The sequence below is a fragment of the Halichoerus grypus genome, chromosome 3 (genome assembly GCF_964656455.1).
Source record: "Halichoerus grypus chromosome 3, mHalGry1.hap1.1, whole genome shotgun sequence".
Lineage (NCBI taxonomy): Eukaryota > Metazoa > Chordata > Mammalia > Carnivora > Phocidae > Halichoerus > Halichoerus grypus.
In genome coordinates, this window is record NC_135714.1 from 39,033,616 (window position 1) to 39,054,066 (window position 20,451).

Below are 20,451 nucleotides of genomic sequence, written 5' to 3' on the forward strand. Positions count from 1 at the left end.
CTGTGCTTTTACTCAATGGTTTCATAAGAAATTAGTAGGGTATGGGGACCAAATTTGCACTTAGGTTTTCAGTTTGCATAATCACAGTTCCCTGGTCAAGAGAATCTCCAGCCTCCCGGGATGAAGGGATCCATGTTGCAACTGACTAGTTCTTGGCAGGGAAAGATGCTTTGCCATCATGAAATGCCCAAATAGAATGAAATGTGACCATTCCGGTGATTGTGAGGTTAACATTCCCAATGACCATCCAGGAACCATTGTGTATTTAAACACAGGAAGGGAGACTCTTGGCTGTTGCCTAACAGGAATGAATCATTCTGGTGTCAAAGCTCTTTAAAAAGCTTTTAAGGATGAAATGCTGAATGAGAAAGGAAGTATCTATAATCTATGCTCCTTAACAAAACAATTTTTCTTTATTCATCTGTTTAGATCGTTCTCCTTGGAAAAGACTGAGGTAATTTATAGTTTTATTATTTTTTTTTATCTTGCCTTAAAAGTCTAAGGAATTTGATGCTTGTTGTTTAGAGGTAAAGCATCTCTGAGAAAAAGAGAACATTTTGAATTCTTCTATCTTAACCTTTGTAAAATGAAAGATTAGTAACCCTGAATCTACCACCAGGCACAAAATGGTGTCACTGTATGTCCTCCTGGGCTGAAGAAGGGTCACAGCCATAGGATGGTGCAAATCCTATTAAATGGCTTTGATTTTAGAGGCAATGGTAGCCTGAAAACTGGAGAAGCTGACCTATTTCTGGTTCATGACCTCCGTCCCCACTCCCTTCTTCTGGACACCTCCCAGCCAAATCCCCTCCTCCTCGGCCCCCACCCACACTCCCTCCAGGCTTCACAGCGCCTGGGAAACATTCCTTCCTTCTCTGCCTCTCTCCCTTGTCTTGCTCTAAATGATGTACATAAAAGTTGTTAGACATTCCTAAGTGCCCTCACACTGGTCCCCATTCCTGAAAGATTCAGATCAGGACATTATCGAGGGGTTACTATCTAGCTCTTCCTGGGTTTTCTTTTTGCCATGAAAATAGCCATAATCTCCTGCATTCCTGAGTGGCGACAGAGGCAGAAGACTGTGAGGACTCACTCTCCTGGGCCACAGTCCTGTCCAGGGGACCACATGTCCACAGCTCATGAACTGTGACATAAGCTGTGTCATAGGTGTAACCTGTGTAGACCCAGCAGAAACCCCACCTTCCGTTTGACAATGATGACTACACACTCATTTTTCCCACTCGTGTTCCTTGGCTTAACACATCAGGGGTAATGTGTGTTATGCTTACCAGCTTTGTGAGGCAGACCCAGGTAAAGACACACTTTGGGCTTAAATTATCCAGGATTATTGCCTCCATCCTCTGTATTGCCAAACAGAAACAGCAGACTGATTGGTGATTGTGCTGACTAAAGGATATGTGTTCCCATATCATATATGCCATCTTTATTGGGCATTACAAGCAATGAAAGATCCTGAAAATGCAAAGAGAAAAATGTGGTGCAGAGAATAACGTTTGGTTTATGGATCCAAGGATAGGCTTTCCTTCAGCAAACATTATGTGCAATATACAGAAATGCTGACTAAATTCCATCTTTCCAAAATCAAGGACTCCTTTCTAAATATTCATTTATGAAAGAACTCAATTGAAATTCGCCAAGTGAAACAAACAAACAAAATATATTTATAATGCTAGAAGGAAACAACCTCCAAGATTTCTTACATGGACAATTTTGAATAGTATCTCACCAAAGGGTGATGTGCCCCGCCCCCTTCTTTTTCCTAAACAAAATGTAATCCTATATCCCAGGAGGGAGGAAAAAGGAATGTACCAGCATTTGCTCGTGTTGGTTCAATCAGTAATTACTGGGATGAGAAAGAAAAACGAACACGTATCTCAGTTTCCTGAAAGCAAACAAAGGTGAACTTGTTAACGGAATGTAGAATATTATGTAAACTTCCTTGTAAATTCTGTACATAGTTCATTGAATTGTTCCCTGTTGCGTGGTGGTCCTCGGCTTTGGGTGGATGTTTGAACAATCCGAGCATTGTAAATAACGTGAGCTTATAAGGCACTTGCTTTTAATTCACGAAGTGAAGCAACTAGTGATTTGGGCCCAAATCAGAATCTTTTTCGCTCTTGCTCTTTCTCTGCCATTTTGTGTGCGCGGTTGTGTGACTCTGCCAGGTGTCTTGTGCTCCCTGCCTCATGCCCCCACGGCCACGCAAATGGACAGTAGCTGCTGAGAAGGCTGCACTCCGGTGGGGCTCAGGATTGGCGTACCTGCAGAGACGGGACCTGTAGCGAACTGCTCCTGGAACCGTGTCATGAAAAGTAGACGTGTTTTTATCAGTCATTCGTGGCTATTCATTCATATATCGAAATACCAAATTATCCACACTGTTGAGGGGTCAGGACTGGAAGAGATGTTCAAAATCCACAGGTAATCCAAAGCTTCCTTTGCACCCATAGCTCTAGTTTCTAACTTTTTTTCCTTCCACAATGTTTCCCAGAACTTTTAATAAGAATAGAAGTGAATAGATGGGTTTGATCAGGGTACACACACGGTCAGATGTCCAAATGATGGGAAGGAGAAAAGGAAGAGACAGCAAATGACATTGAAACACCAACTGGCTGATTCATCCCTCAAAGATGCAGCGGTAACCATGTCACTGTTTCTAAAAGGTAAAGAGAGATATTGGCAATTAAAGCAAGTATTTTTCAACTGGGGGCCCGGGGTTGCGTTTGGTATGTGCTAGTTAAACTTAGAATCTGGTAATTAAATATTTTCACATTTATTTCTCCCAAGTCCTGGTATTCTTGAAAAAGACTTCAGAATGGTGGGATATTCAGCCATAAGATGTGTTCTCATGCCAACTGGCAGTCCCAGAGAAGGTATCTGCAGGAATTCAGAATATCTTAGCAAGCCAGGACACAGACTGGTTTCTTAGTAACATTTTTAGAGTGCACCATGTCTTTTTGGGGGTTAAGAACTTAGCAAGGCAGGGCTTTTTGTACCAGGATTTTATGTACCCGGAGAATCATTTTGGCTCCAAAATGTGCACCCGGAGAATCATTTTGGCTCCAAAATGTGCCAACCAGTGTCCATCAGTAATCAAATAAGAAAAATGCCCTGTAGGAACTAAGCAGGTCAGTCAATTTCTAGATCCAGAATACACTGTGCTTTTACTTTAATCATGCTTTTTCTATATAACAGAAATCAACTAAACTGACAGAAATTTAATTGTTAAAGGTTGTAATTTCACAAGCCACATTTGAAAGGAAACCCTATTAAATAGAAGAGTTGCAAACCAGAAAATACTAAGTTCCTAGAAGGGTAAGGATAAAGAGTTTTGAGTTTACTTTTACTTCTCCGATAGCAAGAATTTCCTTATTTGAACGGAAGAGGTCTAACAGTTGTCTGTTTGGTTTTGTTTTTCCTAATCAAAAAGTCTTTGGTACATCAAGGGGGGCTCACAGTCATTCCTGATTGGCCCCTAGATACCTTGCACATCCTGGAGCAACCAGCTCTCATCACAAAGATTTCAGTAGGAATTCCATGTGGGAAAAATAGGTATACTGTTGAACCAGTTGGAAAGAAACCATTCTCAATAATGACTCTACCTGCATATCCTGTTTTGAAGACCATAGAAAAATAAATCAGTCGAAGAGAGGCCAAATAACATTATGCATTTGCCTTAGGGATACAGGGTCATAGATTCACTAGCTTAAAACAGCTCCCATTAGAAGCCAAAGGATGAATAAAAGCAATCAGTATTGCCATCTGGCTTTCACCTCTCCCTGGGTTTCCTTTTGAAGAGAAACAAAAAAGGGGGAACATTTTCCAATATAACTTTTTTATAGGTGAAAATGATTAAAATATGATATGCGTGCGCACCGTGCAGGTTTGGCTGTGTGTGAAATAGATTACCTCTCTTGTGCTCATTCCCTCCCAGCACCGGATGCCATCCTGCCTCCTGCCTTAACCCAGTGGAATCAATTCATGTTTCCTCTTCCTCATTCCAAACCTCCTAAGTTATCTTGCCCTTGCATAGCTGAAAGCCTCAGCTTCTTTGAACTTGTATTGTGTATCTTCAATTCACAAAACAACGAATCTTAATAATCTCCCCAGATTCCTAGTCCTGTTGCCTTTAAAAGGTCTTTGGAGGGGGCTTGTGTGTGTAATCGTGGTAGCCTCCTCCGAACTGCCTCGGGTTATTTTTCTTTTCTGCTTTTCCGTCCTGTATGTCAAGAGTACATGTTTACATAAACCTTGTCTCCCTCAGCCTAATTTAAAATAAAGTGGAAATAAAAATCATTAGCTCAAACCTGGGAAAGTTCACATTATCTACACCAAAGTTGGATGACAAGATCGTGCCCTGACATTCTACTTGTGGAATGGGGAGTTCACACTGTATCAGCTCTTGTCCGTCAAACTCATTTCCTCATGCCCTCCTTCAGCCTTAATTGTACGCCTTTTAAAAACCTATTATTATTCCTTCCAGAATGGTTTCTCATAATACATAACACACTACTGGCTACAGACCATCCTCTAGGAACTTGACCACTTTATACTGTCACTCTCTTACTCCTGTTACAGATTCCATTCTATGCATCACCCCACTGACTCCCCATCAGCCTTCTAGCACACATTAAATGTAGTAAGACAAGTCATAATGCAGACTTGTCCAAATTGCCCCTATAAAATATGTAGAACATCTTTTTCCTCCAAACAGCATTCCTCTACTTAGAGAACAGAGAGTCCTCTAAATCTATACCAAGCAATGTGCAGGCTAACTTTAAAAAATTAACAGTAAATGAGCAGCATGGTGGAGAGAGGGAAATGACAGCGGATGGATGATACCCTGGAGTTGGGACTGCGTGACCTGGCCTTCATGTTGCCTCTACCACTGGCCGTGGTGCGGTTCCCAACATGCCCCCAGATGACTTCCAAGTTCTCTCCCAAATTTCCACCAGTGGGAAACCAAGTTCCCACCTACATTTAAAAGGGAATCTTAGAGAGGTTTATTTGTGCAGGAAGTTACTAGAAAGATATAGGAGCACGGTAGCCTCTGCTAACATAGCCCCATAAATTCAGTAATAGTCCTTGTTGTAGATCTCTGGGAGTAAGTCATCAGGGTAGACCATCTGGTGTCAAGTGGATCGAATTCAATACCTGTTCAAATTCCTTTAAAAATACATCGAAGTTACAATACCTAGAAATTTAAAATAAATTTATAAGCAAATGGCAAAAATAAATTATTTTACAATTTTAGTAATGGTCTACACTACAGTATTTCCCTCCAAGAGCCTGGAGAGTCTCAGATAACATAAATCAGTGTGGTCTCTATTTTCAGATCTCTGGAAAATACAGATCCTTTAGGCCATTCCCTGCAACTCAGTCAGGAAAAGCCCTAAATGCCCCTTCGAGAGTGGAAAAGCCTAGGTCTAGGCAGCATCTGAGCAGAAATGTTGTGGCAGTGCCCTTCCGTGTTTGTCCCCAGGGCTGGCCCCCATCACTGTCTGTGTTCTGTAAGCGGAGTAGCAGGTAGGATTGAGCTCTCAGACAAGGGGCAGCCTCCCATCTGGTTGCAAAAGATTCCAGGTCTTTAGAACCTCTGTTATCTGCTCTTCCTGCCCCACTTTCCCAAACCCCCTCCCATTCCCCACTTAACTAGTTCAATCTGCCGCATGTTTTAGGCACGGCCATGACGAAACTGAAAGTTTACTTTATTGAGATTAGCGTTTCCAGCTATTCATATTTTTAAAGCATGCACCCTCCCCATTCCAGTTTCTGAGCCTGATCCTCAATGCGATTCCTGCACACTGGTGTTCTTAACTTTTCCCCTTTTTCAAAAGATACCTTCCAACTCTAAACTTCCATGATTCTCCTGAGTGTCCCCTGACCATTCAGAATTGTTAGAAGAATGCCTAAAAATTCCTCTTTTCTATTGTAGGCCAGTCTACCAATGAGATGGACGCTTTTTTGTAAAGTTGGCCTAACATTCTGCCCCTTGACCTCGCACACCATCTATATCCTATTGTTCCAAACTTCCCATGTGCAGATGTGCTCATCACTCCTCTTCAAGTAGTGAGCTTAGAGTTTTCTTCTTCAGGTTTCTCATACTCTATACCTTGAGATAGGTTCATATTTTATGTCATCTTTTTAAAAACAGAGGAAGCACTTGTAAGTCTTCAAATTCTCACCGAGTTGAGATGGATACTTACTAAGATGTATAGCAATTAGGATTCATTCAGGTACAAGTAACAAAAGACACAACTAAAAGTAACTTCAGCAATCAAAATGATAGCTCCTATAACAAATAGGGTGGTTACTGGCTTAATTATTTCAATAGCACAATGATGTCATCCAGGACCCAGTTCTTCCAAACTCTGTATGTTATCAGCACCCACTGTGGTTGCAACATGGCTATACTCATGCACTCATATCAAGTGGCAGAAACAAGGGAAAGTCCTGCCGTAGGTCTCTTTTTAAGAGCCAGGGAATCTTTCCCCAAAAAACTCTCCCAGCCATCATTTTTTGTTCCTTTGGATGGGGTTGGATTGCACAACCATTCCTGAACCAGTCACTGGTAAGAGGAATGAAATTATCATGATGGGCTTACAATATTGACACAATGCGTTGCCCAATGCCTGGGGCAGGGGAAAACAGTGGAATATGTTAACAAAAAGAGAGAAGAATCTTGGTTTTTGGGTAGATATCCAATTGTGACTGTCACACATTGGTCTAAAGTATCAGAAAATACTTTGTTACACATAATTTCATGATTTGATCTTCCCTACAACCCTGTGGTTATGATGACAATACCAATATCTGGAAATAGAGGCTCCTCAGTAGGTTAAATTATTTACCCCAGATCTGATAACTAGTTAGTGATAGAGTTAGTATTTGATCTGAGTTTGGGTGTTTTGTTTTGTTTTCTGGCTGCAAAGGCAAAACTTTGTCTACTCTATCACACTGCCTATATCTAATCCTTTTTACCTTGATGATCCAGGTTTTGGGTGGTTCAAAGATAAGAGGAGGGCAGGTGGGAAGAAAGAGTACAATTTCCACTCCCAACATCTAGATACTATGCCCAGTAAACACTTCTGTTCTTTTTTTATCCTGATCCTCCTCCCTGCCCACGCCCCCCGCCCCCACCACCAAACACACAAAAGCCTTTCATTATTCTCTTGAGGGAAAGTGTAGAAGGAATAGTTCACATAGCAACTGAATAGCCTGAGGTGTGCCCCAGTTCTTTTGGGATAACATTACTGTTAGGGGACAACGTGCCCCAGTTTCCCTGAGACAGTCCCAGTGTGTAATTACCAATTGCGCCACATTTTACTCTCAAATTTGTCCATTTAGATAACAATTATATAGTCACACTATTTATAGGTCTCATAATCCCCATACCCTGTGGGTATGGGGAATATTGATAAATTAATATTAACACCTTGGAGAAAATACACACCTTGGCTCCCTATGAATCACTTAAGTCTGACCTCAGTCTCTCCATCACTCAGGTTCATTTTATCTCTCACTGTTCCCCTGACCCACCCTCAAGCAAACTACTCCTTAGGTTTTTCCTACTCTTCCGCCAAAACCACAGCCACATCCCATCCCAAAATGTTCTCCTTGCTGTGCTTGAAGTTTTACATTTTATTTCCATTGCCCAGATTTCCCTCCCCAATGGGTGGATTATGAATCAAGCCACCATCTTCCAAAAAGCCATCCATGAGCAACCTTTCCTCATTCTATTCACTCTCCTGCTAGCACTCCCTCAATTCTTATGGCCACTGAGTCAATCAATAATAATGGATGTTGAATTTGTCTTATCTTCCAGGAGTTTTGCAAAGAGATGCTCCCCTTCCCTAAATAAAGTGTAAGGTCCTTAAGGGTAAATGCCCCATTTTCTAATTCTTCTGTATTGCCCAAAGCATCTATTGTTCTTGTCATGGTAGAGAGTCTGTAAATGACCTACACTGGTAAATGTAGCAACAGAAAAATACAATTTCGTAACAGGCAGTACTTCAGGATTATAGGTAACACACCCTCCCCCAAGTTACTTTAGTTCCATAGAGTCTATGTGTACAACCTCTAAATGGATAAAAAATGCAGTCAAACTTATAGTCGATCCAGGTTTGGGTCCATGCAAAGTGATCATGGAGATTTTCCCCCATTGCTTATGACTAAACAGACTGAATCTTAATAACAGCATTCTGGATTCGACCAGTTCTGGCAGAATTGAACTTTCCACGATGATTACTACTGCTTCAACTTCATGGAAACAGGAAATTGTTCGTTCAAAGTCTCACTTTTCACCCATTTACCCCCATTTGCCTTATTAAAAGCCTTCTGAATCTAGGTTCTGTGGGGTGTTTACTCTCCCAAGTGGGATTGCACTGCATAATTGGAACACTCCAATGTGAATTCCAAGAGAATACTTCTAGACGGTATTGCACACCAAATTTCACTTCTGCCAAGAAATAAATAGGAGGTTTAGAACTCTCTAAGAGGGATGGGCAGTTCTTCACTGTCCCTCAAGACTGCGTAAAATATATGTACAGAGAAATACCTTTTCTGCACCCCTCCTTTCAACTGTTAACTCTCCTGTTCTCCTGTTATGTATATTATTTACAAATTTGCATAAAAGAAATACATCATTTGCAAGCCTTACCTCAGAGTGGCAACCAGCCACCCCAGTTTTACTAGATAACGTATTTTTCTACTTGATATTCCCCCAAATACATTGAATTGCAGTGTATCTTTTTCTTTTTTTAAGCTAATCAACTCACTTTAATCCGTTTCCTACATCTTTTTAAAATACTCACTGGATAAAGCTTGAAATATTTTATATTTTGCGACAATGCTCCTGAGACATTTTTAGGGAAGCCCCTTGATTATTCTAACTCACTGCAGTGTCATGGAAAGCAGAATTATAAACACAGTGATATTTCATATTCAGAACATCCACTACTAAGTAGGGAATGCTCGTGATTAGATATGCATATATTTATTGACTGTGTTGTTCAACTCCTTATTTTAGAGAGGGCCAATAACCCTCTTGGTAAAAACTACCAGTGGCATTATTCCAAAGTCAAGATTGCATGAGGTTTTCAGAAATTCTAAATGATATGTTTACAAGGACTAAAAATTTTTTGACATCTTTAAATAAGCTTTTTATTTTTGACCACCAGGCAGCATTTTGTGCCATTGTGATGGGAACCTAATGGCTAATGTGAAATAATGTTGTGTCATTTAAAAGGTTAATGGAAATGTAAATTGGAAACTTTAACATTGTGTAAATACAAATAAAACTGTTTTTGAGAGAAACACATCTGGGTTAGGGTGGCTTGCTTGAAAAATTCGCTTGGCTGTCCATCATCTCTGAATAATTATTTCATTCCCGTGACTTTACCCAAGAAGACTCAACCTGAGGCAAAGATCTTCTTACAGTGATTCAGAAGGTTTGGGAAAGCAGGACTCATCAGGCTAAAGAGTGGGGGAAACTTCTATCCTGCCAGCAATGGAACATCTCTTTGGCACCACCTCACTTAAAACTTGATTGAATCCAAAAATTAGCGAAACTTTCCAAACCAGTCTCCTATTTTAATTCACAGCACCCTGTCCTAAATAGCTGGGGCTTTCAAAAGCAGGTGCTACTTATACACAAAAATTCATACCTTATGTTGCCTCTCAAAATCTGCTACGCTTAACTCACCAATATGTCAGAATATGTTAAATGTCTTATCCCTTGTTTTTAAATCCCCACTAATCAATTTGCTGAATTGTCAATTTACCCTCCTACCAAACAGGAGTTAGCTAATTCATATCCTGATTGGTATTACACAGTTCTTGTAAATAAAATAATCCCTTGTCCCTCTTTATTTTTCAGCAGGCAGAACTTCTTTAATGGCAAAGAAACATAAATTACATTAATGTTCTTTTGACATAAGCATTTGCTTTCTTACATAAGCAGATAATACTTTTGTATACCGACCAGACCACTAGAGGAGCTAAATGGCAAGAATAAGTATTTCTGGAAACCAATAGGAATTTTAATGAAATGGGGAATGTTTTAAAAATGCCAAGAAAAGAAAGGTGGACTCTTTACTTTTATAATTCCAGTTCCTATTTTGTATCAATATATGCTGCATTTTCTGACTGAAACTGCTGTTCTGTCTAATGAAACTTGAGATTTTTCTGTAGTTGCTTTTAACATTTGAAATCAAACTTTCATACGGGGTGTTCAACTGTAATCTTTCTGTTAAGGATTTGATTAAAATATTCTAACCGTTTCATTAATTCCCTTTTTACGTGCTTCAAGTATGTGACGTTATGACTTCGCTATCTCAAAAACGATCTGTGAACAAAATCCATGAAGCCTGTAGACTGTGATTTCTACACATCAAAGAAGAACTAGATCTCCCTCTAAGCAATGAATCAGCGAATAAGAAACTGTGCAGTGTCCTCTGATTCCTGACCCTTTTAGCTTTCATGGCCTTTTTTCTATTCTTATTCATTGAGTAATCATGTACCCTTGTAAAGTAAAAAGTCAACTTACATGCAATCAGGTATGGACACAAGAAATGCTTGTGCTCTCAATTTCAGGACTCAACGGATACTCCAGCAGTCACAGGACTGTGGTTCACTCAGTATCTTTGTTAATAGCGTGGCTTTGCTATAAAATAAGTTGCTGTTTTCTTTGCTCTGGTACTACAGGATTTTAAATGTTTCCCCAAATGACAGAAAGAAAACACATTTGCAGGCTGGTGTCAAAAACCATCAGCTGTACTCACAAAAGCCTTTGTGCAGCTTCTGAAATGCAGTTTATTGCTGTAAATATGTACAATTTATGTTAGCTTGCTTATTTCTAAAACTCAAATAAAACATTTTTTTAATTGAAAATGCCTACATATAAAAAGCTTAGTTTGTACAATGTTCAAAAACATGCAAGATTTCAGGCATATCTTTTTATAAACCTTAAAAATGTTTAGAATTCTGAATCTATCATTTCGGAGCCTTTATTGTAAAAATTTAATACAAAGCAAAATCCCTTTATTTGGAAGAAATTCTTTGCAGTATTATCCAACAACTGGAGAAAAAGTACCAGCACTTTCCCAGGAGCTTATTTCTGTACCACTTTGATTTTTGGGAAAAAAAAAAATTCTTTAGGATAACACGCCTTACAAACATTTGGACATATGAAGTGTTTATATATCAGAAAAAAAGAAGAAATTGTTTCCTTGTATTCAAAATGATGCCTAAAATGGACTTTAATAGCATCCATTTGTGAGGTGCATTATGTCAAATTTCTTTTAAAATCTCCACTGTAAATATGAATATTAGAGTTGGGTTATTTGTCAGTCTTTCCTAATTGGAAGACCTCCAACCTCCAAACTCATTGTCTCCCCTCAGAAACAATACGTTGACAATAAAATAATGAACAGACTAAAGGTGTGAAGTTCATATATCCATTAATGATGGTTAGCAGAATAGCTTTTCAATGAAGAGTCTAAATTCCAGCCTAAAGACTTTAACATCCATCCAGCAAAGTACCTGGGAATCAGCACTTCATCAGCAGAGCCTTAACCTTGCAGAGCTACCAAGGATTTTAGAGACAACCTACAATGGCTACTATTTCCAGAAGACTATGTTATTCAATGGACGAAATAAATGGCCATCCAATTTTTTTAGAAAAATAACATGTATGTGTTACATGTTTAGGATTTGCTATAAGAATCATAGATAATATGAAGCTAACACAAGATGGGTATTTGTGTATCTGTATATAAGTAGTATCAGCCAAGGACATGGAGAAAATGGAACCCCTGTGCACTGTTGGTGGGAATCTAAAATGGTGTAGTCACTATGGAAAACTGTATAGAGGTTCCTCAAAAAAATTAAAAATAGAACTACTTATGATCCAGCAATCCCACTGCCAGGTATTTATCCAAAAGAACTGAAAACAGGATCTTGAAGAGATATCTGCACTCCTATGTCCACTGCAGCATTAGTCACAATGGCCAAGAGGTGGAAACAACCTGAATGTCCATTTGTGGATTAATGGACAAAGAAAATGTGGTATATACATAAAATGGAATACTATTCAGCACCCCCAAAAGGAAATTCTGTCATATGTTAAAACATGGATGAACCTTGGGGCGCCTGGGTGGCTCAGTCGTTGAGTGTCTGCCTTCGGCTCAGGTCATGATCTCAGGGTCCTGGGATCGAGCCCCGCATCGGGCTCCCTGCTCGGTGGGAAGCCTGCTTCTCCCTCTCCCATTCCCCCTGCTTGTGTTCCCTCTCTCGCTGTGTCTCTGTCAAATAAATTAAAAATCTTTAAAAAAACAAAACAAACAAACATGGATGAATCTTGAGGACATTATGGTAAGTAAAACCAAATTTTTTCAAAGTGGCTGTATCACTTTGTATTTCTTTCTTTTTTTCTTTTTTTTTTTACTTGTGGCGAAAAACACATAATATGAAATCTCCGAACAAATTTTTAAGTGTGTAGTACAGTAGTGTTAACTCTAGTTGCTGAAGGACAAATATTGCATAATTCCACCTACATGAAGTATCTAAAGTAGTCAATCTCTTGAAGAAGAAAGCATAATGGTGACTGCCAGGGGCTGGAGGATGGGGAAATGGGGAGTTACTGTTCAATGAGTAGAGCTTCACTGATAAAAGATGAAAAAGTTCTAGAGATCTATTGTACAACAATGTGCAGCGAGTTAACACTACTGTACTACACACTTAAAAATTTGTTCGGAGATTTCATATTATGTGTTTTTCGCCACAAGTAAAAAAAAAAAGAAGAAAAAAAGAAAGAAATACAAAGTGATACAGCCACTTTGAAAAAATTTGGTAGTTTCTTACAAAGTTAAACTTGTCACACAATATGATCCAGCAATCGCACTCCTGGGCATTACCAATTTCCTTCAATAGGTGAATGGATAAACAAACTGGCACATCTATTCAATGAAATATTATGTGAGAATAAAAAAGAAATGAGTTATCAAGCCACGAAAAAACATGGAAGAACCATAAATGCATATTGCTAAGTGAAAGAACCCAGTCTGAAAAGACTGCATACTGTATGATCCTAATTACATGACATTCTGGAAAAGGCAAAACTATAAAGACATTAAGAAAACTCACTGATTGTGGGGTTCAGAGGAAGATAGAAGGATGAATAGATTAAGCATGAGGGATTTTTAGGGTGTTGAACTATTCTGTAAAGTGGATTCATGACATTAGGCATTTGCCAAAACACAGAACTATTCCAACACAGAGTGAAAATTAATATATGCGAATTTAAAAATCATTTAGGAAGTCAGGCAATCCCAGCAAGGAATACAGACTATGTTAAAAAATCTAACTTCATTACAAATGTATAAAACCACCTCACTGAAGGGGGGGAGGTACTGACCTAAGTAAACCTGGAAATGAGTGAAGTCTGTAAGACTAAAGGCAAAAGAACTGTACACAATCCCTTCCGAGAAGGTAAAATTGTTTCCCATGGATTAACAATTCAGATACATGCCATAACAATTCAGATACTGCCATAAACAATTCACACATATATGGATAGTAGATGGTGGGAGTCAGATTTCTTACTGCTGGACTGTAAATTTACAGATAAGGGTAGCAGATGAGGATGATCCACGTGGTAATGGATTAGAGTTGAAGACATCAAGATGAACTCATGTGTAGCTTAATACAGATACAGCTAATTACATAAAGAACTATTTATAGATATGTTTATATACACAGCTTAGTTCACATACATATATTTCTTTGTTCTGTCAATAAAATGAACCAGGGCTTCTTGGAGAAATGGCTGATTCTAGAACCAGGCAGGAAATAGACAAAATGAGCCCAGAGCATCTTGTACTGCCAGAAAGTTAAGGAAATATAAAAATAGATAAATACCTACCTTCAGTGATAGAGCTATGTCAATGAGACAATGGAGCCAACTGAAAATGCTCCTGGTGGCCAAACCTGGAGCAATCTGAATAAGCAGTACTGGCTTATAACCAAAAGGATAAAATATCCATGAGTCCGTATTATATAAATAAATGATTAAATAAATAAATAGAAGAGACAAATCTGTGCTTATATAGGTACTCTGACCTCAGGAAGGGGGAGTACAACTTCCCATTCCTAAATATGGGCCACACATAGTGACTTCCTTCCGAAGAGTACGATATGGAAAAAGGAGAAATAAAGAGTAACTTTACAGTGAGAAACCAGACAAACTATTTCAGCCAGGTGAACAAGGTCAATGTCAAATCATAAATCCTGCTAACAATATGTACCCTCAATATGATGTGATGTAAATGGCACTTTACCCCTGTGATTTTCCTCCCCCAAACCCGTAATCCCAGCCTAAGCATGAGAAAAACATTAAATTCCAATAGAGGGCCATCCTACAAAATACCTCACTCATACTCCTCAAAACTGTAAAGGTCATCAAAAAGAAAGTATGGGAAATTATCACAGCAAGAGAAGCTTAAGGATACATGACAACTAAATAATATGAAATCTCAGAACAGAAAAAAAGGACATTAGGTAAAAACTTAGGAAATCTGAATAAACTATGGAATTTAGTTAATAACAACGTATTGACATTTGTTAATTCTAACAAATGTACCATACTTACATGTTAATAATAAGGGAATCTAGATGTGGGGTATATGGGATCTTTCTGGATTACCTGTTCAAATTTTTATGTAAATCTAAAATTATTCTAAAAAAAAAAAAAAAGTCCATTTATAGAAGAAAAAGCCACAGATTGGGAGAAAACACTTGCAAGGCATATATGTGATAAAGACTTGTATCCAGGCTATCAAGAACTCCCAAAACTCAACAGTAAGAAAACAACCCAATTTAGAAATGGGCAATGGATCTGAACAGACACTTCACCAAAGAAGATCTACTGATGGCAAACTGCACATGAGAAGACAATGAACACCGTCAGTCATTAGGGAAATAAATATAATTAAAACCACAACGAGATACGACTACACACTTATTACAACAGCTGAAATTAAGATTGACCAAAGCACATGTTAGCAAACAGGTGAAGGTGGAACTCTCAGACTGCGGGATGGAATGTAAAATGGTAAAATCACTTTGGAAACATTTCACTCCTCAAAGTATTCACTCAAAGGAAGCACACATCCATACAAAGGTTTACACAAGAATGTTCACAGGATTCTGTGTTACGTAATGGCCATAAAAATTTTCAACGACCAAAAATATCCTTTAACAGGTGAATAAACAAATTATGGTAAAACTCTACAACTGAATACTTCTCAAAAAGAGAAAGGAATGAACTATTGCTATATGCAACAACACAGATGAACTCAATACTGAAAGAAGCCGGATCAAAAGAAAAGGTACATACCGTATGATTCCACTAATATTAAATTCTTGAAAAGTGTGAACAAATCTACGAGTGGCAGGAAGTAGATCAGGGGTTGGGGGGGAGGGCACAGGAGCAGGGATTACAAAGGACTAGCAGGAAACTTTTGGGAGTGATTGCCATGTTCACCATCCTGACAGAGGGTGTACAGATGTCAAAACTTACCGGATTATACACTTTAAATATGTGAGGTTTACAGTATATCGGTGAGATTTCAATAAAGTGGTTAAATATTCCAATGGAGTGATAAATAAGGTGGTGAGAGGAAGAATAAGTAGAGCAAGATTTTCTGCTTATCAAAGGAAGAAAATGGAGGGTTGAAATTCCGAAGGACCTTAAATCAGTATAGATCTTCTTCAACATGATGGGTTTACATCCCAATAAACCCATCATAAACTGAAAACACTGTAAGTCAAAAATGCATTTAATATGCCTCACCTACTGAACATCACAGCTTAGCCTACTCCACCTTAAATGCTCGGAACACTTACACTAGCCTCCAGTTGGGCAAAATCATCTAACACAAAGCCTATTTTTTAATAAAGTGTTGAATACCTCATGTAATTTACTGAATATTATACTGAAAGTGAAAAACAGAAGGTTGTCTGGGTAAAGGATGGTTGTCAGGGTATCAGCTGTTTACCTGTGACCGCATGGCTGCCTGGGAGCTGCGGGGCTGCCGCTGCCCAACATCAGAAGAGAGTGTTGGACTGCATATTGCTAGCCCAGGAAAAGATCAAAATGCAAAATGTGTTAAAAAAAAAAAATCAAAATTCAAAGTATGGTTTCTACTGAATGCAGGTTGTTTTAGCACCATAGTGAAGTCAAAAAATCTTAAGTCAAACCATCGTACATCAGCGATCATCTGCATTATTTAAAGTGCTCTCCTGCAAACCGCTACCGGTCCGTGACATAAGGAACTTGCACAGGGAGTAAGTCAACGACCTCCCTAAGCACACTGTTTCGTTCAGCTGATATTTTTTCCATAATCAACATCTCTCAATGAGAAAAGCAATATATTGATGAACACTCTGGCATATGCTCATCTAATCCCTGACCTGTAACAAACAGTGCACAGAAGACTGGCATTAGTCTACAGACACATTTTGAGTAGCACTGCCTAGATCACGAGCAGGTATTTTTTTTTAAGCTCTCAAAGCCTATCTTCATCTCTATGATGAGAAATAGTAATAACTGTTCTGAACACCTCAAATAATAGTCTGATGCTCTAAAGAGCAATTAAGCTTGCAAACAGCAGGTACCAATTAATTATGGGTCACTGCATTATGTAGAAAGCCTTCTGAAATAAAGCAATATGTAAAAGTAAAATGACATTTTTTATTTGTTCAGAATGCTTGCTTTTAGTTAACTGAAATTAAAAATGGTTTGTTTTCCAGTGAAGTTAACACCCAAAACTATTAACTTCAATATTAAAAGTATATAACAAAAATGGACCTATATTTAATCTCAGCTGATACCTGAATAGTTATATATACACTATACAATGACATCTATTCTTTTTAACAAAGCACAGCCTCCCGATCAGACACAGAAATGCAGAAGTAACAGTGTTACTTTCATTTTTTCCCACTCGAGTAAAAGATTTTAATCTCTAGAATTCATAAACTCAAAACTGTTGACACAATTTTAATTATTTTTTCTTGTTCATGTCTGAAGAGGAGCTTCTTTCTCTAAGAAATTTTGTATTTTATAATCTTTCCTTTGAAATAGAAGAAAGATATGGAATCTCCTGAGTTATATATGCAGCTCATACATTCTTTAAAAGTTATTTTTTAAAATATTACAAATTAATCATATATATCCATAATACACATCCTTGTTATTCATATATTCCTTTAAGCAACATTCAAGTAGATTTGTGCTTTGTATGTTTACATTACTTTAGAGCTTATTTTTAGCTTTCAATAAAACTGTATCTATAAAGATTTCTCAAATATTTAATAAATGAGGCAAAACAGCCATTATGAAAATATAAACTGCTATTAGAGCTTTTTCATCTCTCATTTTTTATGCATTTCCTGTCGACCATGTCATTTCCTGTTCTGCAGGGAAGTGGGTACATTTTCATCTCTGTAAGCCCAACATGCTGCTTTCTCAGCATAGCAAAACAGTCAGTACAGCGCAGGTATTCTGAACACACAGTATTCACTTGGTCGCATCTGGGGTAGCAGTAGAATCTCAGAGTGTTGGTTATTTCAACTGCAGGACCACCTTAAAACACAAAGTCGGGGGTGGGGGATGGGAATCAGGTTATTCCAGAACGATGCCCGTATCTGCTTAATGAAATGCTTTGAAATCTCTGAAGACAGGAGAACTGATAACAAGCAAGTACAATGCACAGTAACTGATGATGCATGCCTGCCGGGATCCATGGTTCAGACTCAATTAACATTTATATGAGGCTCTACCACACACTCCCTAAGACATTTAGCCCCATCCAAAAGCAAGCCAGGCTACCAGTGTGGCTACTAGGCATGTGGACCAATCATCATGGCACTAAAATGACTGAGTAACTGCAAAGTACGGACGGAAGCTGAATATACCAGGGTTTCAAAAAGGCAGAGCCGGAGGGCACCTGGGTGGCCCAGTCGGTTGAGCATCTGCCTTTGGCTCAGGTCATGATCCCGGAATCCTGGAATGGAGTCCTGCATTGGGAATCCCTGCTCAGCGGGGAGTCTGCTTCTCCCCCTCCCTCTGCCACTCCCCCTTGCTCATGCACTCACGCGCACGCGCTCTCTCTTTCTCTCTCTCTTTCAAAGTAAATACATAAATAAATAAAATCTAAAAGAAAAAAAAAAGAGCGGAAGCGCCTGGGTGGCTCAGTCAGTTAAGCATCCGACTCTTGATCTCAGCTCAGGTCTTGATCTCAGGGTGGTGAGTTCAGGCCCTGCACTGGGCTCCACGCTGGACATGGAGACTACTTTAAAAAGAAAAAAAAGGTAGAGCCAAGAAGGTTGGTCAGGGGCAAGAGAAGTTGGTTAGAATATCTGACATTGATCACTGGAGAACAGATTACTAGAACAAATGCTGAGAAATCTTTTTTTTTTTTTTAATTTTATTTATTTATTTGACAGAGACAGAGAGCACAAGCAGGGGGAGCGGCAGGCAGAGGGAGAGGGAGAAGCAGGCTCTCTGCTGAGCAGGGAGCCCAATGCAGGACTCGATCCCAGAACTCTGGGATCATGACCCAAGCCTAAAGCAGACGCCTAACAGACTGAGCCACCCAGGTGCCCAATGCTGAGCAATCATGAAAGGAACACACGTATACAGAGACAGTTATTTTTATTTCTTTCTGACAGCAGCAGTTTCAATTGTTTAAATATGATTTTTCTTGTTAAATAAACACCAAGAATGGTTCCTGTTAGTCAATCCTTTGTATACATAAAATTTTTAGTCACTCATTAGTTTTACCTGATTTTGTCATAACTACAAGCCATATTTTGTCTCCTGTACTTAGAGGATTATAAAAGCAATTCTATTTGTGCAGTTAAAACTTTTTTTTTTTTAAAGATTTTATTTATTTATTTGACAGAGAGAGAGAGAGCACTAGCAGGGGGAGCGACAGAGGGAGAAGCAGGCTCCCCACTGAGCAGGGAGCCCGATGTGGGGCTCGATCCCAGGACCCTGGGATCATGACCCAAGCCAAAGGCAGAGGTTTAACCAACTTAGCCACTCAGGCGCCCCTTATCTGTGCATTTAAATAAGACACTCTTTTCTTTAAAATCATAACTACACATAATAATCATAAAAACACTTCAGGATCAACTAATTTCATAGCCCCAAGGTAAAAGTTTTTTTTTAAGTAAAAATTTTATTTTTATCATTAATGAGGACTGAGGCAAAAAAATCTAGCTGTTAGGAGAGCACTATTATTCTATCAAAAATAACTACTTGATAAATTATGCTCAAAACTAAGTAGTTAAAATTACAAGTTATAATTAAATATCTAAAACTAGAGATGTAGAACATATCAACAAGGTATTTTCTGTGCTTAACATAAAATATCAGGAATAAAAGAAATATGAAAAGTCAATTACGAGTTTTTCTTCTATTGTTCTAAGGATATCAATCAAAACTTAAACATTTTAAACACACAACAAAATTAAAACAAATACCTTATTAGCTGCTTCCAAGGAATTTATTAGATTCTGCAGCTCTTCTTTACTCATTTCAACAGAATATGGTTTGACTTCACCATTTTCTTTTATGTCTAGATGAAGGTTTAAAAGTGGCATTTGTAAAGTAGCAATCTTGTCACTAGACAGTGCAAGCTGTTTAAAATGAGGAAAACAGTAATTAATAAGTAGTAAAAAAGACTACATTAAATATGCATCAGAGCTTATTAACAATACATCTTAAGAAAAGAATACTCCTGTTTGCTGTCAAGTGCAGGAAAAGGTGGAAGAAATAAAGAAACCCATGCCAAACCAACACATATATGAAGAACAGACTGAGAAAGGAGGATGACAGAGAGGAAGACGACTAGGGAAAAAAGGACAAACAGTCCAAAGTTTGTGGTAGAAGCAGAAATTCAGAGCAGAGTTATGGCTGGGAAAGGAAGTACTGAACGGGTCCAATGCATCACGAAACCAAGACTTCTTAAAGCTTAAAGAAGTGTGAAGATACCAAGAGGATGAAAGTCCATGTACAAAGATAAAACTAAAAACACTGGTAAACCCTGTGCAATGAAGATACTTAATTTACAATCAGCTAATTCTCTATTAAATTATTGATAAACATGTTATCAAGATACCACTTTCAATTAGAGCCACTCAGCAAAAACACTCAACATTTACTCCACTTTCTATTTTCTGTCTAAAGAGAATCCTAGAGGAAACAGAAGAACCAAATATTTATGGTATTAATAATTTTTGAAACAAGCACCATAGCTTCATTGGCAGATGGCAAAGGGAAAATCAATTTTCCTGGAATCTTAGCTAAAAAACTCCACAATACCTGAATCTTCAAAGTGTTACTACTTGCAAAAATTTACTTGT

General features: G+C 38.4%; 1 protein-coding gene across 2 annotated transcripts in view; it reads right to left on the bottom strand.

Annotated features, from left to right (window-relative positions):
* Positions 1 to 1,659: 1,659 nt before the first annotated feature.
* The window catches only part of COMMD8 (COMM domain containing 8), a 29,536-nt gene continuing 10,744 nt past the window's right edge, over positions 1,660 to 20,451 (bottom strand). The window contains exons 4-5 of one of the 2 annotated variants that reach the window (XM_036071965.2): positions 19,570 to 19,725; positions 1,660 to 2,677 (exon numbers count right to left, since the gene is read on the bottom strand). In XM_036071965.2, the coding sequence (XP_035927858.1) occupies positions 2,669 to 2,677; positions 19,570 to 19,725 (165 nt within the window). In that variant the 3' untranslated portion in view covers positions 1,660 to 2,668. Of the gene's footprint in view, positions 2,678 to 10,778; positions 17,666 to 19,569; positions 19,726 to 20,451 lie in introns of those variants that run through there. The other variant, XM_036071964.2, reaches the window with a different exon arrangement.